At 39.4% G+C, this 14,978-nt stretch overlaps 1 protein-coding gene across 1 annotated transcript in view; it reads left to right on the top strand.

Moving 5' to 3' along the window:
• LOC113032181 (dynein axonemal heavy chain 11) overlaps nt 1-14,579 on the top strand; it is a 42,280-nt gene extending 27,701 nt beyond the window's left edge. Inside the window, exons 60-82 of the mRNA XM_026184890.2 lie at nt 86-268; nt 395-496; nt 596-730; nt 2,006-2,179; nt 2,288-2,523; nt 2,661-2,783; nt 6,274-6,478; nt 6,598-6,762; nt 6,959-7,099; nt 7,273-7,443; nt 7,852-7,974; nt 8,070-8,263; nt 8,341-8,489; nt 8,570-8,697; nt 8,987-9,214; nt 9,300-9,491; nt 10,494-10,622; nt 11,151-11,393; nt 11,493-11,675; nt 11,755-11,870; nt 11,998-12,110; nt 12,197-12,337; nt 12,480-14,579. Coding sequence (XP_026040675.2) covers nt 86-268; nt 395-496; nt 596-730; nt 2,006-2,179; nt 2,288-2,523; nt 2,661-2,783; nt 6,274-6,478; nt 6,598-6,762; nt 6,959-7,099; nt 7,273-7,443; nt 7,852-7,974; nt 8,070-8,263; nt 8,341-8,489; nt 8,570-8,697; nt 8,987-9,214; nt 9,300-9,491; nt 10,494-10,622; nt 11,151-11,393; nt 11,493-11,675; nt 11,755-11,870; nt 11,998-12,110; nt 12,197-12,337; nt 12,480-12,727 — 3,822 coding nt within the window. The 3' untranslated portion in view covers nt 12,728-14,579. The remainder of the gene's footprint in view (nt 1-85; nt 269-394; nt 497-595; nt 731-2,005; nt 2,180-2,287; nt 2,524-2,660; nt 2,784-6,273; nt 6,479-6,597; nt 6,763-6,958; nt 7,100-7,272; nt 7,444-7,851; nt 7,975-8,069; nt 8,264-8,340; nt 8,490-8,569; nt 8,698-8,986; nt 9,215-9,299; nt 9,492-10,493; nt 10,623-11,150; nt 11,394-11,492; nt 11,676-11,754; nt 11,871-11,997; nt 12,111-12,196; nt 12,338-12,479) is intronic.
• Nucleotides 14,580-14,978: the final 399 nt, after the last annotated feature.

Genomic DNA, 14,978 nt, shown 5'->3' with positions numbered 1-14,978 from the left:
TTATGATTCGCAACATGCTCTATTTGTGTTCCATTTTCAGCCTTCATCAAATGCTGTCTCATTTGTTTTGGTTTTTGTGTGTCAGGTGGATGATTTCCTGCAGGCCTTGATGTCGTATGATAAGGAGCACATCCCTGAGTCATGCCTGACTGTGGTGAAACAAGAATATCTGAGAAACCCAGACTTTCACCCTGATCTAGTTTGGACCAAATCTACAGCTGCAGCTGGTCTTTGTGCCTGGACCATTAATATTGTGAGATATTACGAGGTCAGCCATTGCATTCAAATAAACTCTAAGGCAGTTTCTTATGTTTCCTATGAGAAATCTTATTCTTCATTTTAAAGTTGTTGTTTTTTTCACACATGCTGTATTTATTTTTTATTTATTTTGCAGATCTATTGTGAGGTGATTCCAAAAAGGCATGCCTTGTCACAAGCTAATGCAGAGCTAGAAACAGCAACAGCCAAACTGTTGGCACTTCAAAAGAAGTTGGCAGTGAGTACAATGTTATTCTTACCTAAGTCACTCAGTCTAAATACTGCATTTTCTTTATCGTTTTTAATTTGCATGGCTTCCTTCCTTTTGTTTCTATAGGATCTTGATGCCAGCCTCCAGAACATAACAGCTCAGTATGAAATGGCTACAGCTGAGAAAATCAGTTGTCAGGAGGAGGTGATGCGTACCACCCAGACCATAGAGCTGGCCAACCGACTAGTCAAGGGCTTAATGGTAAACAAGGGGAGATAGAGGAGTTTGGTCGTGTCATTGGGGCTGACCTGGCATACAGTTAACTGTCAATTTGCTGGAGATATGCATGGAGAGGTGCTGGTAATAGAATTGCATCAGTAATCTGGACTGGAAGTTGTTATGTCCTGGCAGGATGGCCTGACAGTTGTGTGAGCAGATCAGGCAAAGGGAGATTTTACAGCCCAGCCCAGCAGCATACCGGGGACTTGTGAGACAGGTAGAGAGGGCTGGACCACTGAAAACGCATGGCTGAACTGGGCAACTGGCTGGCTGAGCAGTTTCCAAATTGAGGAGTGAAGAGAAATGGCAAGAGGTCTACACTAACACTACCCTGTGTCTGTGTGGTAGATGTGTGAGCACTTCTGAGCTTGTCCAAAGAGTAAAAAAATTATTTCTTCAGAAGTTTTTTTTTTTTTTTTAATTATTTGAAAAAGTGCAGATGGGAAATTATGGAATGTGGAGAATATAAATGTCGATAGCTGCATATTTATGTAGCTGGTTTAATATAACATTCAACTTTGCTGCATTCCTTTGCATGTCTTTTTTAGTCAGCCAAATCTTTATCTTTATGGATGCTAATATGAAATAAAATATGGTCATTTCAGTGGCCATTTTGCAAGTTCGACTTCCTTATTCCAGAAAATAAATGCGGTTTGCATGGAACGGTTTGGCTTTTAAGCATATCAAGATAAATGTTTTGTCTTTATGGCATTGACCTGGAAGCAATAGTGTACAGACTAATAAATCAGGCCGTCTATATTTAATCATTAACTTACCTCAAAGCCTCAACAGCTGTTGGAAATTAACAATGTCTCACCCCAGACTGAGTGATATTACAGGCAATCCATAATACATTAGAGTAAAATTATAGTGATTTTTAACTGTCTGAGAATTTATTATGTGACATATTCTAGATCCACAGCCCCTTGTAAGAAAATGCCATGCGTGATTTATTGTTGTAGGCTGTCACAGTCACAGTATTGAAGGTTTAAATGAATGCTAAATTGATGCCGAGTGAATCTACAGCCAAACACCCAGAGTTATTGTAAGGGAATTGCAGTTGTATGCTTTACTGCTTACATCTTCTTAGTTTGCATGATAAATGTGAGCAGTGGGAAGCTGCCTAGGATGCACATAATTCAGAAGCACAGATTGTTTACTTCTTGATGTAAATGGTCATGAGATGGACTGCTCTCTTTGGTATTTTGTGTGTATTTTTTAAAGATGATATTGAAGCTTGCTGTTTGTGTCTTATAGTCAGAGAAGGAGCGCTGGTCCCTGAAAATTGTCCAGTTTGAAAAGCAAAAGAAAACCCTGTGTGGTGATGTGCTCCTCACGTCAGCATTTGTCTCCTACATGGGTTACTTTACCAGCCAGTATCGTGTGGAGCTTTTTAACAACAAGTGGATTCCTTTCCTTAGATCTCTGAATGTAAGCAACATACTTTCACTACCATCCTTCTTTCTCTGAGTCTGAACTGGAGTGCACAGCCACCAGTGCTTGAACCAAAATGACATCATTCCTGTGTTTCTGTTCCAGGTCTCTGTACCCCTGACAGACGGCCTGGATCCAGTCCTCATGCTTACAGATGATGCCACCGTGGCTGCTTGGCATAACCAGGGTCTGCCAAATGATAGGATGTCTATTGAGAACGCGGCCATCCTGACCACCAGTGAGCGTTGGCCACTCATCATCGACCCACAGCAGCAGGGCATCAAGTGGATCAGAAATCAGCTAGCGTCAGAGCTGAGGGTGGTGCAGCTTGGACAGAAAGGGTGAGAAGCGGTAAATTATTGTCAGTTTTGCTGTCACAGTGTGATTGTATTACTCGTGTCAGTGAGTGCTCATGAAACTTAAAAATTTGCAGCTCCAGTCATGTTTCTTTTTCTTGTTTTTTTTTCTTTCTATACAGTTGTTTAGATGTGATTGAACAAGCTCTTGTCTTTGGGGAAACTGTCGTGATAGAGAACCTGCCAGAAAAGGTAGACCCGGTTCTGGAGCCTCTACTAAGCAGGAAAACTATTAAACAAGGAAGGTTGGTACTAAAACATGAACAGTACACGTTTAAGCATTTTTTAGCTTGCAAAGATCATTAAAAAAACCCACTACTGCTCTGTTACGTAGCATTGGTGCTGTTGCACGCCAAATAATGCTTTAAATCAATATGCGGTTTTTGCATCACCGTTCCTTCATAAGTCGATATACCCACAACTTGTCCCAATGCATCTGTCGTGTGAGACAATAGAAGCACATTTGCCAGATGGTTGAATCTCACTGAGCTTTGAAGCACCAGTAAGACATGTCTGAATGCATTATTATTGCCTGCTCTTTAGATTATAAATGAATTTTGCGGCACATCGCCTGAATCCCTAAGGCCAACGTATTGATTGGCCCCTCAAGACTGGTGATGGATGTATATTTGTGTGTTCATATTCTTTAGGTGCAATGAATATTGAACAGCTTAGCCTAAGCGTAAAGGCTGAATTCGGCACAGTCATGGTTATGTAAAAAGACTCCTGTCTCCTACAGAAAAATGGCATCTAACATAATAAATTCATAAGTCGTCTATCACCATGAAAGACTCAAGTCAGCTTCAGTAACCTAACTAAACACTGTAACTGTAGGTGGTTTGCTCGTATTTGTCTCCATACTGTACCTTTAGAGCAATTGTGGACTAATTTATACATTTACACTACATTTGGATTTCTTTTAACCAGAGTGGGGTCATATTTGTGAATTATATCATTAAGTTTGTCAAATAGTGCTGCTATTTAAATTTATTTACTGAAAATGAAAAATTAATATCATATAAAGAAAATGTATATCATAGTGTCCTAAACAATACAGTGTCTTTATAGTCATGGTTAGAGTTACTTTCAAGTACTATAACAACTCTCACACACAAACAGGACTCACATCCAACAATAAATCCACTAAGTTAGACCCTCGATTCCAGCCCAACTAGTGGTGGCAGATGGCTGCCCCTCCGGGAACCTGGTTCTGAATCTGATTCAGAATCAGAATACTTTATTAATCCCTAAGGAAATTATGTGGGTTCTGCAGGAGGTGTCTTCCTGTTAAAGGGGTGTTTTTCTTTTCCACTGTTGCCAAAGTGCTAGCTCATAAGGGTTTTTCTGATTGTTGCAGTTTTCTCTGTTTTCTTTGTATTCTTGTAGGGTCACTGCCTACATTACAATATAAAGCATCTTGAGGCAACTGATGTTGTGATTTGGAGCTATATAAATAAAACTGAATTGAATATAATAAGTATAATAGGTATTGCTTTATTGTATGTGTGAAGCACTGGAGACAAGTGAACTGTTTAGTTCTTAAATTAATTACTGATTTGTCTGGTCTTGCTGCATTCTAGCAGTCTTGGCTTAGTCAAGCTTTTCCTTGATGAACAGATGTGCCTTATTGGCTGTAGTGTGAATCTGTTTTAAGCATACAAAGCAAGAAATGCATATTTCACTGAAATTTGTTAATTTTTGTGGGGTTTTTTTTGTTTTTTTTTTGTTTTTGTTTTTTTTTGTTTTTTGTTAAACATTTGGATGTTTATATCTTTGGCTTGGTGTTGTAATAGTCCTTAGTTTGAAAGTGATGGATCTAGCTTCCAGGTCTGAAAAGTGAGCTAGTGTTGGAGTTTTTTCTAATGGCCAGCAGCAAGTGAACTTCTGGTTGGAAAAGAAGAAAATATCCACTTGTATAAAATTACCCTCTGGTTCCTTTGGTCTGTAACCTCAGTAAACACCTTCCTGATGAATTTACGAGCTGAATGTGACACAACATCAAGTAAATTTGGTAAATTATGGTCCCCATTAGAGTCAAAGAGGAGGATAAAGCAGGATATTATAATAGGTCGCTACAATATGTGTGTGCACTATGTTCAGTTTCTCATTTAGTTCCACCTCTCCTCTCCGTCTTGTGTAGTTTCAGAAAATCAATATGCAGAGAGCAAAAATGTCAAGTCCAAGGCTTTACAATCGGAGTTTACTAACTTGTGTGTGTCATCAAAGTGGTTACATCCATTTTTAAATATAGAATTTATTTACTCAGTAATGATGTTTTACATAAAACATTATAACTATATAATTTCTGGCATAAACATAATAATATACACAACCTCATAATAAATAAAATCATTATAAAATTAGTACTTACTAATATTAGCAACTATTATTAGTAATCACCAGAGTTTAATTAATTAACAATTTAATGTTTGTAAGCAATGGCTATTCTAAAAAGCCACCAATTAAGTTAATATCAATTTGAAGCAGTCAAATCTTTTTGCAAAATCATCGCCCCTGGGAATTCTTTTGGCGGTGATACTCGTGCATTTGTAGTTCACTAATAATTAAGCTTTGTTACGACGATATGGTGACTTTTTATGGTGGTTATTATTATTATTATTATTATTATTATTATTATTATTATTATTATTATTATTATTATTATTATTAAAAAAAGGACAACTCTCTCTGATTTCAAACTCGGTTTTTCAAACACGACCACTATTCTGGTGAAAATTTCCAAACCACTGGTGTCACTAAAGTAGCTGCTCTGCAAATACCTCAGTTACCAAAGAAAAATACAGTAAATTCCATAAACTGGACAAGCAACAGCAGAATAAATAGAAAATACGACATATTGACGTCCTGCTTTGATCTCCTACTCAGAAATGTTTACATCTTTCTTGCTCTGATATTTGTAAGACCATGAATATTGAATATTCGGGCGAATGTTCATCGAGCGTCTTTTGAAGCCCTGTCTGTCCAGGCGTAACAATTCATCATAGTAAATCTGATTATAAGTTTATCCCTTGTAGATGACCCACACGCTTGTTTCTGTCGATGATTAATACAACCTGCTGGGGCGGCCATGATGGATCTCGTAGGTCTCCACAGCTGAAGTTCATTAATAATTGGAATGTTGTAGAGTGTGAAGTAATGAATACTAATTATTCCTTTCATGGCTGACGGAAGACTACAAGCCAATCCATCAGCAAGGACTTTAATTTGGTGGAGTAATGGTTCTATCAATAGTACATTAATTCTGGCTTGTGAAGATATAGAGTTGAACCAGACCCAGGCCATGAGGAACCTGTGCCATAAAAATTGGGGCCTTGCCTGACATCCAAGGGGTAATTAGAGATAAATGAAAAGCCACCAGGTTCGTCAAGCCACTGCTAATTTAATTGAAATGCAGGAACAGATAAATATTGGCTGGTGCCATGATAATCTTTCATATTTACTCAAGAATATTTGTCTATAGGGTAAGTGACATTTGGAGCCAAACTAAAGTTGTAGGGCAAAAACAGAAGTGCAGTTCAGACCATCTTCATCATAATCATGGCTTGCTTTTTTTAAGTACACTTCCTGCCAGGTAACAAGTCTAACAAGGGGGTACGATACCAGGCTGTCTTCTTTTTATCACTTACTTCTATAATCTAAATAACCAACATGCTGTTGAGGCCTCATTGTCCTTCAGATTAAATAAATAAAAATATTTGTGGTCCTATTATCCAGGTACATTCTAATTGGAGGCAAGGAGTGCACTTACAACAGTAATTTTAAACTCATTCTTCACACCAAGTTGGCCAATCCACATTTCCCTCCTGAGCTCCAGGCCCAGACCACCCTGATCAACTTCACCGTGACTCCTAAGGGCCTGGAGGAGCAGCTGCTGGGACAGGTAGTCTCTCGGGAGAGACCTGATTTGGAGGAACTAAAGGTAATCCACAGATGAAAGTTACATTCTTTTTCGAGTAAAGCATTTTGTCTACATGATAATCCTTAATACCTGATAGGAAAAATGTGCAGTTTTGAACTGTTCTGAGTACATTTTCCAAGACGAAGCTGACCACGCAGCAGAACCACTTCAAGATTGAGCTGAGAAGGTTTGAAGATGACCTGCTGAATCGCCTCTCTGCAGCCCATGGTAATTTTCTAGGGGATATTTTTCTGGTGGAGCAACTTGAGAATACCAAGACTACAGCTGCTCACATTCAATGCAAGGTAAGGCTATTTTTCTTTTTGTTGTTTTTTTTGTCACTCGGTTGTTTTTTTGTTTTTTTTGAATGTCATAAACAGCAAGCACCTCATTTTATTGCATTAGCTGCAAATGATGTGTAGTTAGGAATAAGTGTAATGAGAGGGTTTTGGAGCATGACTGAGAGCCTAATAGCTCATTTTGTGCAATTGGAACTCACAGGTGGCGGAGGCCAGAGAGAACGAGAGAAAGATCAACGAGGCTCGAGAACTATACCGCCCAGCAGCTGAGAGAGCATCGCTCCTCTTCTTTATCATCGACAACCTCAGCAAGATTAACCTGATGTACCAGTTTTCTCTCAAGGTGAAACGTTTACCCCTGAAGTGCTCTTAGAGGACAGATATCGCTTTGTGGTTTTTGCAATTATTATTTATCTTTATGTAAAAATGAGCTTAAACATGTCCCTCTATACCAGATGTCAGTCCAAAAAAACTTGTTTGCATACACATGGTGTCCTCGTTTTTGTTGCATTCCAGACCTTTAACTCGGTGTTTAATAAAGCAATGGAGCGTGCCGAATGGGATGAGGATGTGAGGACCAGAGTCTGCTCCCTCAGTGAGGCCATCACCTATTCTGTATTCCTGTACACCAGCCAGGGCCTGTTTGAGAGAGACAAGTTAACCTTCTTGTCACACACTGCCTTCCAGGTGAGGGACTCAGGACCGCCTCAGAGGTGGGGCCTCCTGTCATCCTCATCAATCAAAGTACTTTTCTTCCCCCACATTAACTTCAATTAAAAGCAGTCAGGAATACCATACGCTGCTATTGATTACCTCTCACACCTTGCACCGTGGCTGCTGCTCACACAGTTGGTTCTGACAAGGGGGCTGGTTCTGATGGCATAATGCAATTATCTGTCATTGCACCAACTGTTTTCATCTTGGAAACTGTGGCACTCTGAAGGCTGTCCTTCATGTGGCTATTTCACATTCAGAGGCCTGTAAAAGTTTACCCAGCACCATTTCCTGAGTTTTCCCATTTTTATTTCAGTAGCCGTGGAAATTCTATCAATAACAGAGAGCTCATAATAAACTGCTTTTGGTACTTCTCCTCAGATTCAGCTCAAGGAGAAACTGATTGATATGCAGGAATTAGACTTCTTGCTGCGCTATCCCGTGGAGGCAAGCAAAGTTAGTCCAGTGCCGTTCCTCTCTATGTCTGCCTGGGGGGCCATTAAGGTACAGTAAATATTAAGATGACACATTCGACAAATGAAAAGTTCATATTTTCACTCTTTTTAAGTGAAGTATCAATGTGTGTTTCTTTGTTGCAGACAATTTCTACAATTGAGGGCTTCAGTGGACTTGACAGAGACATAGAGAGCTCACCGAATCGCTGGAGGAAGATAGTTGAGTCCAGCTGTCCTGAAAATGAAAGGCTTCCTCAAGACTGGAAGAATACGAATTCCCTCCAGAGGCTGATTATCCTGAGAGCTCTTCGCCCTGATCGGATGACCTACACACTAAGGTGAGTAAACTCACTAAAGCACATTTGTGTTTCTAGTTATTGTACACAACTGAGCTTTTGATGATGTCTCCTGGCAGGAAATTTGTAGAGGAAAGCATGGGAGCTAAGTATGTGGACAGTGCCAGGCTGGAATTTGAGAGGCTGTTTGAAGACAGCGGTCCCCCAACACCTGTGTTCTTCATCCTCTCACCTGGAGTGGATCCACTCAGAGATGTAGAGAAACTTGGTATGATGTATATTCTTTGTTAGTTACAAATCCTGTATTGTTATTTATGCTCAGATTTTCAAAATTGTCTTTGTGTGCAGGTTTAAAACTGGGATTTTCCATTGACCAGGGAACTTTGCACAATGTGTCCCTGGGACAGGGACAAGAGATAATGGCTGAGAGGGTTCTCAAAAATGCCTCTAAACATGGACACTGGGTCATTTTGCAGGTAGGGAATCCTATTATTCAATGACTGCAGCAGTTCCAGTTGGCTTATAAAGCACCTAATGATATTATCTAACCCCCGGAGCAGGGGAAATAAATTTGGTTCAATAAAAACCATAATTGCCTAGATCAGCTCACTAAATGGCTCCTTTAAGGCAAAGTCTGTAGCCAAGTAAATCAGTGGTTTCAGATCAGAACACAGAGAGACAGTTTTCATGGCATTTACTATGAAATAAAATTTACGCACAAATTCTATCAACCTGTTACATATTCTACTTTATTTTGATGCTCAGAATGTACACCTGGTGGCTCAGTGGCTGCCCTCTTTGGATGTTCTTCTGGAGACAACAGCCGTGGACAGTAACCCCAGCTATCGGGTTTTCATCACCGGAGAACCCGCGCCATGTCCTGAGCAGCATGTAATCCCCAGAGGCATATTGGAAAATGCCATCAAAATCACCAACGAGCCACCCAATGGAATGAATGCCAGCTTGCACGCAGCCCTCGGCAACTTCAGCCAGGTAAAATGGAAAATATGCTTTATTTCTAATATGCTTCGACTGTAGTAGTCACTGAAATCTTCACTTGTTTTCTTTCTCCTTTCAGGACACTCTGGATATGTGCTCCAGAGAACAAGAGTTCAACTCGATGCTCTTCTCCCTCTGCTTTTTTCATTCCTGTGTAACGGAGCGCCGTAAATTTGGCCCACAAGGGTGGAATAACAACTACCCCTTCAGCACGGGGGACCTAACAATCTCAGCTAATGTCTTGTACAACTACTTAGAGACCAACACAAAAGTATGTTTAGCACTATTTTCTACAGCTAAACTGACATTTTAAGTTTTATTTATTTTAATTTAGCATTTCGATTACTGTAATACAACTTTTAATTTGTTTTTGCAGCTACCTTCTTTGCCGGCTAAATTTATAATGATAATGGTACTTAGCATTGGCATTTCTAACAGACAGTAATGTTGAATTACTGCAGTGTCTCCAATTACTTATTGAAATCTTTTGTCCCACTGTTATTTGTGAAAAATGTTCATTCCCATCTTTTTTTATTCCACATTTCTTCTCTTATAACTATGAACACGCAACCTGTAATTTAGCTTTATTTCACATAGACAAAAAATCCATTCTTAAGGTGCTGCTCCCCTCACAACTGCTAATGCATTGCTCTTAGGACTCCTATTACTCTGGTCATAACCAATTATGTCTCCCAGGTATTCTGCCCTCCAAAAACGAATGTCCTTCATTATGTTAACCAAACAGTAACCTGTATGTGCGTATACAGAGAATTCATTAGGAGGGCAATGAAGCGTTATCCTAAATGTAATTACATGCAGCCAATGTGACAGTTCACAACGCTACATAAGTGATCACTGCAATTAGAGCTGATGAAGGAAGCAATTTGCAAAACAATACAGGTACAAATGATTGTGAACCTACAGCTTTTGTAATTTGTTATGAATCACAGCTTCTTTTCTTCCTCCTTCACCCTCACGGATCACAATCTCCCGCTGTGGAAAAGACTCTTCTGTCGCACTTCAGATCAGTGTGTATAAGAAACATAATTTTGCTATATTTCCCTACTGTTGTCATTATGAAAAGTAGCCTATCTCGGAGGTTGTTTGCTTGAAGTTTGAAAACAAAAAAAACTTTTTTTTTTTATCAGGAAAATAGAAACATGTCTCTATAAGAGAACAAAAATGAACCCTGGGAATAATTTTAATAAACCTACCACAATGCATTCGTGTCTTATATTTGCAATATGATTTTAGTCAATAACATCTATTGCAGTTCATGCAGGTGCCTTGGGAGGACTTGTGTTATCTGTTTGGAGAGATCATGTATGGAGGACACATTACTGATGTCTGGGATAGAAGACTGTGTAAAACTTACCTGCAGGAATTTATGCATCCTAAAATGGTAAGGCAGAGGTGATGTAGCCTAATTTGTTCACATCTTCTTTATTTTTTTATTTATTTTTTTTTATAAACAAAAGTGTCACTTTTGAAATGTATTTCACTTCATTTAATAACATCTGCTCATTATTTAGGTACAAACTTTTATCTGGAGTTGTGTTCAATTTTATGATGACAGGCTAATCCATAGCTGTGTAGCTGTTTTGAGTTGTTGTCAAGGTAAAGGGTGCCCCCTGGGGGTGAAATACTAAACTGCAGTTTTGCATGTAATACCAGTCTAGGTTTTCTGTTTCTTTAGACATTGTGCTTTTTTGACAGATACTATTTAGGGTTTATTTCATATATTTTTTCTTTTGAAGATTTCTCTTCCAGTACTTTTTCCTGAATCTGCATTTTGAAGAATGTTTTGTTGTGCCTGCAAGAAAAGACTTGCACTTGTATATTGTCCATGATATTAAAATATAAAATACATGCTTAGCTTTTTTTAATTTTAATTTTTTTGGTCTTTGTGTTATGAATTTTCAATTCCTAGTTTGAAATGGATCTCTCTCTGTGTCCGGGGTTCCTGTCTCCTCCGTTCTTGGACTACACTGGTTACCACCACTATATTGACGAACATCTCCCCTCCGAGAATCCCACTTTGTATGGTCTCCATCCAAATGCTGAGCTTGAGTGCCTCACTGTCACCTCAGACAACCTCTTAAAGGCTCTGTTGGAACTGCAGCCACAGAACTCTTCCAGAGGAGAGGGAGCAGCTCAGAGCACAGAGGAGAAGGTCTGCATGCAGAAAGAATCATTATGGGGGAGGGAAAAAAAACTGCTGAGGGTGCAGGGACCTGTCTATATCACTATCCCAGTTTATTGTATTTCTTAGGTCACGTCAATAATTGAAGACATCCTTGACAAGCTTCCTGAGGAGTATAACATGGCAGAGATTATGGCAAAGACAACAGAGCGAAACCCGTACACCTTAGTTTGCTTTCAGGAGTGTGAGCGCATGAATCTTCTGTTAGTTGAGATAAAGAAGTCCCTTCATGAGCTGGATCTTGGTCTGAAGGTACCATAAACACAGTGACTGCCAGCAAGGTGCTTTACTGTTATTATTGTAGCATTAAAAAGCATTTCTCTGTCCACAGGGCGAACTCACTTTCTCCTCCAGGATGGAGAATCTGCAGTCTGCACTGTTCATGGAGCAGCTCCCAGACTCCTGGGCCAGACTGGCTTATTCCTCCACTAAAACACTGGCACAGTGGTAACTTATGAGTCAACCTATTATATGCTAATTTTTCTTACTTCTTAAATAATCCCTTATAGGCACACTCTAAAAGCTTCTATTAATGATCTTCCTAGTTTTTTATTAACAATTATTTATTCTTTAGGTTGAATGATCTAATGTGTAGCTGCCACGAGCTCGACAGCTGGACTCAAGATTTTGTCCTACCTGCAGTTGTTTGGCTTTCGGGGCTCTTTAACCCTCAGTCCTTTCTTACCGGTGAGGACTAAACGAAGACAACGATTAATATTGCCATATGTGCACCGGTAGAACCAGAAATATTAACATAGAGTCATATTTTACAGCTGTGCTGCAGAGTATTGCTCGCAAAAACAAGTGGCCCCTGGACAAGATGACCCTGAGCGTGGATGTAACAAAGAAAATGAAGGACGACTTTGGGCATCCTCCACGGGAAGGAGCCTACATCCACGGACTCTTCATGGAAGGTCGGAATAATTAACCCAGCAGTAGATCCTGCTATACTCAAATTATATAGATTTTTCACAGTATTTTGCTTCCTGTGTCTTGGTAAAATTATTGTCTTGTAAGTATAATTGGTCAAACCCACAGTGCAACATGTGTCTTTAGGAGCACGTTGGGACACTCAGGCTGGAGTCATCTCTGAGGCGGTTTTGAGAGAACTGACGCCGGCCATGCCTGTGCTGTATGTTAGAGCTGTGCCCACAGAGGAGCGGGACATCAGTAACACTTTTGAGTGTCCAGTGTACCGCACCAAGCAGCGTGGACACACTTATGTGTGGACCCTCCGCCTCCGAACCAAACAGCCAGCTACCAAGTGGATTGTAGCTGGAGTGGCTTTGTTGCTGTCTGTGTGAAATTCAGTATTCAAGTATTACTGCAGTGTAAGAGCAGTATGTTTTTAAACAGTATTGGATTATGTGTCATTATAGTTTTACCATGTTTAGTTACTTTAACACATTTCTAATCTTGTATTTGTGTTGTCAGTATTTGAGTGTGTATATCCTGCATGTTGTAGATAAAGTAAAGTAAACAAGTAAAAGCAGATAGCCGATGTTAAACCTGTTGTGTTCATGTCCTACACTGTTGAACATCTCCCTTGAGCCTGGGTGTGATTTGTTGGGAGCTTATGTCTCCATTTTAGACCATGTAATTCTGGATGGGGAGCATATTTTATTGGAAGGTCAAGATTAAAAAAGCTCTCTGGCTGCCCTCTACTAACTGAATGATACACAATGCTGTCTGGAGGGGATCCTGGACAGAATTCCCAGGAGATGATGTGCATGGTTGCTATTGACTTTTAAATGAGGTGCATTTGACATTGACCTTTTCTACGGCAGAGGCAGAATACTAACAGACTAGTGTAATTCATTCAGCCAAACTCGTTGGAAAAACCCATTGAAAGACACTGATAGCTTTGTATGAGAAAGCAACACATTAGATTACCCATCCTTTATCTGCCTCCACTCTCTGTTAACATCTGATGAACCTACTATGCGACAAACAAAGCTAAAGAAAGTCATTTTAAGTAGAAGGTTATTGTTTTAAATGGATTTAATCAGGATTAATTGCAAACCGAGAGGACGTTCAGACTAAAGTTTGTAGTTATGGATACATGTCTGGGGTGTTACTATTTATCTGCAGTGATTCACATGATTTAAAGTCTAATGTATGTCAGGGATATGAGGTAGAGTCAAGGTTAAGGCCATGTACTACACTGAGAAAAAACAGATGTGTTAAAGGAGATTTAAAAAAATAAGACAGGTGCCATATTATCTGCTAAAAATAAAATAACATTATGACGCTTAATTTACTGCAACTAAATCGCGGTGTTGTTTCTTTCTGAAGGGGTGGGGGGCGTCAAACTCTTATCTACTCAAATAAGATTTTCTTCAACACTAATAACGGCTGTGCTGCTCCTAATTTCTCCCTGCAGCCAAAGTGGCTGTAGACAGACAAATGGAGGCTGGAGGATTGATTCTGTGTATTGTATTGCACGAGGGGGGGAAATGAAGAACCGTTCTTCCTGTAGTTTCTCTTCATCTGCCTTCTCTTCCTCCCATTAGCACAGCACAGCAACTAGCCAGTCATTTGGCGACAGGGAAATGATACAGTGCTCGTAATGTTTGGGAGGAAATGGCAGGGTACGGGGCCGGGCTCAGCAGGGGTCGTGCCTCAGATAAGGCATGTTAAAGGCCAAGCAGGACACCTGGTTAAAGTCAGAAAGGGCATCTGGGTCACCACTCTGCCTTACAGCACCAAAAGAAGACATTGTGTTTGTTTTTTGTTTGTTTTTTTGTCTTGAAAAACTCTAAAGGAAAATATGAAATCAAGTCTAGTTTCCTCGCAGTATTATGAACAGCTTTAAAAATGTTATAGTTTATGATGTCAAATGATGTCGCTGCTCTGTGGAGCCTTAAAATAAAAAGCTGCCTATGACCAAATATTTACTTTGACAAATTGTCACTATCTTTTTGTTATATTCATTTTTACATAATGGCATGGGGTTGCAAAGCTGAGATAAAAATGTTATAATTTGTACTGTTTAGTCTGCTACAGAGCAGAAAATTACAAAAGCTTAAAGCCACATTTTAAGCTTTGAATGGTTCAACGTTTGCCTCCAGGACTTACACGTCACTTTCTTGTCCCTTATGAAACAATCCCATACTTTGTTGTCACATTAGGTAATAAACACATAAAAATAAGAAATTTTAAGACCAATCTTTTCCTTTTTGTCCTTTTTCTATATTACGTGCATGTTTTCACTGACTCTCGACGTATGATTCAGCTCTGATCCTTAATTCTTTGTTAAAAACCATTGGTTGTGAGAACTTCGGGAAAAGTTTACTACAAGCACCTTTTCATAATGTGTTAAAGGTAATAAGAACATAGTATAGTGACTTATATGTACTCTATGAAATCTGAAATCCTCAATTTTGTATGTTTGACAAAGTGCTTGAACATGTCAAGTGTAATAACGTTTCACTTCAAGCTGATATCATGCCAAAGTCTGTAACAGTTCGTCCTGCTGTAAGTTTTGTCTTTGGTTAATCACAGCATTGTGGGCCAAAGTATGGCATTAAGGTACTTAAGCAGACTTTTCAGGTA

The sequence above is a fragment of the Astatotilapia calliptera genome, chromosome 11 (genome assembly GCF_964374335.1).
Source record: "Astatotilapia calliptera chromosome 11, fAstCal68.1, whole genome shotgun sequence".
Taxonomy (NCBI): domain Eukaryota; kingdom Metazoa; phylum Chordata; class Actinopteri; order Cichliformes; family Cichlidae; genus Astatotilapia; species Astatotilapia calliptera.
Note: the sequence above shows the minus strand (reverse complement) of the source record. Positions and strands in the feature narration are given on the sequence as shown.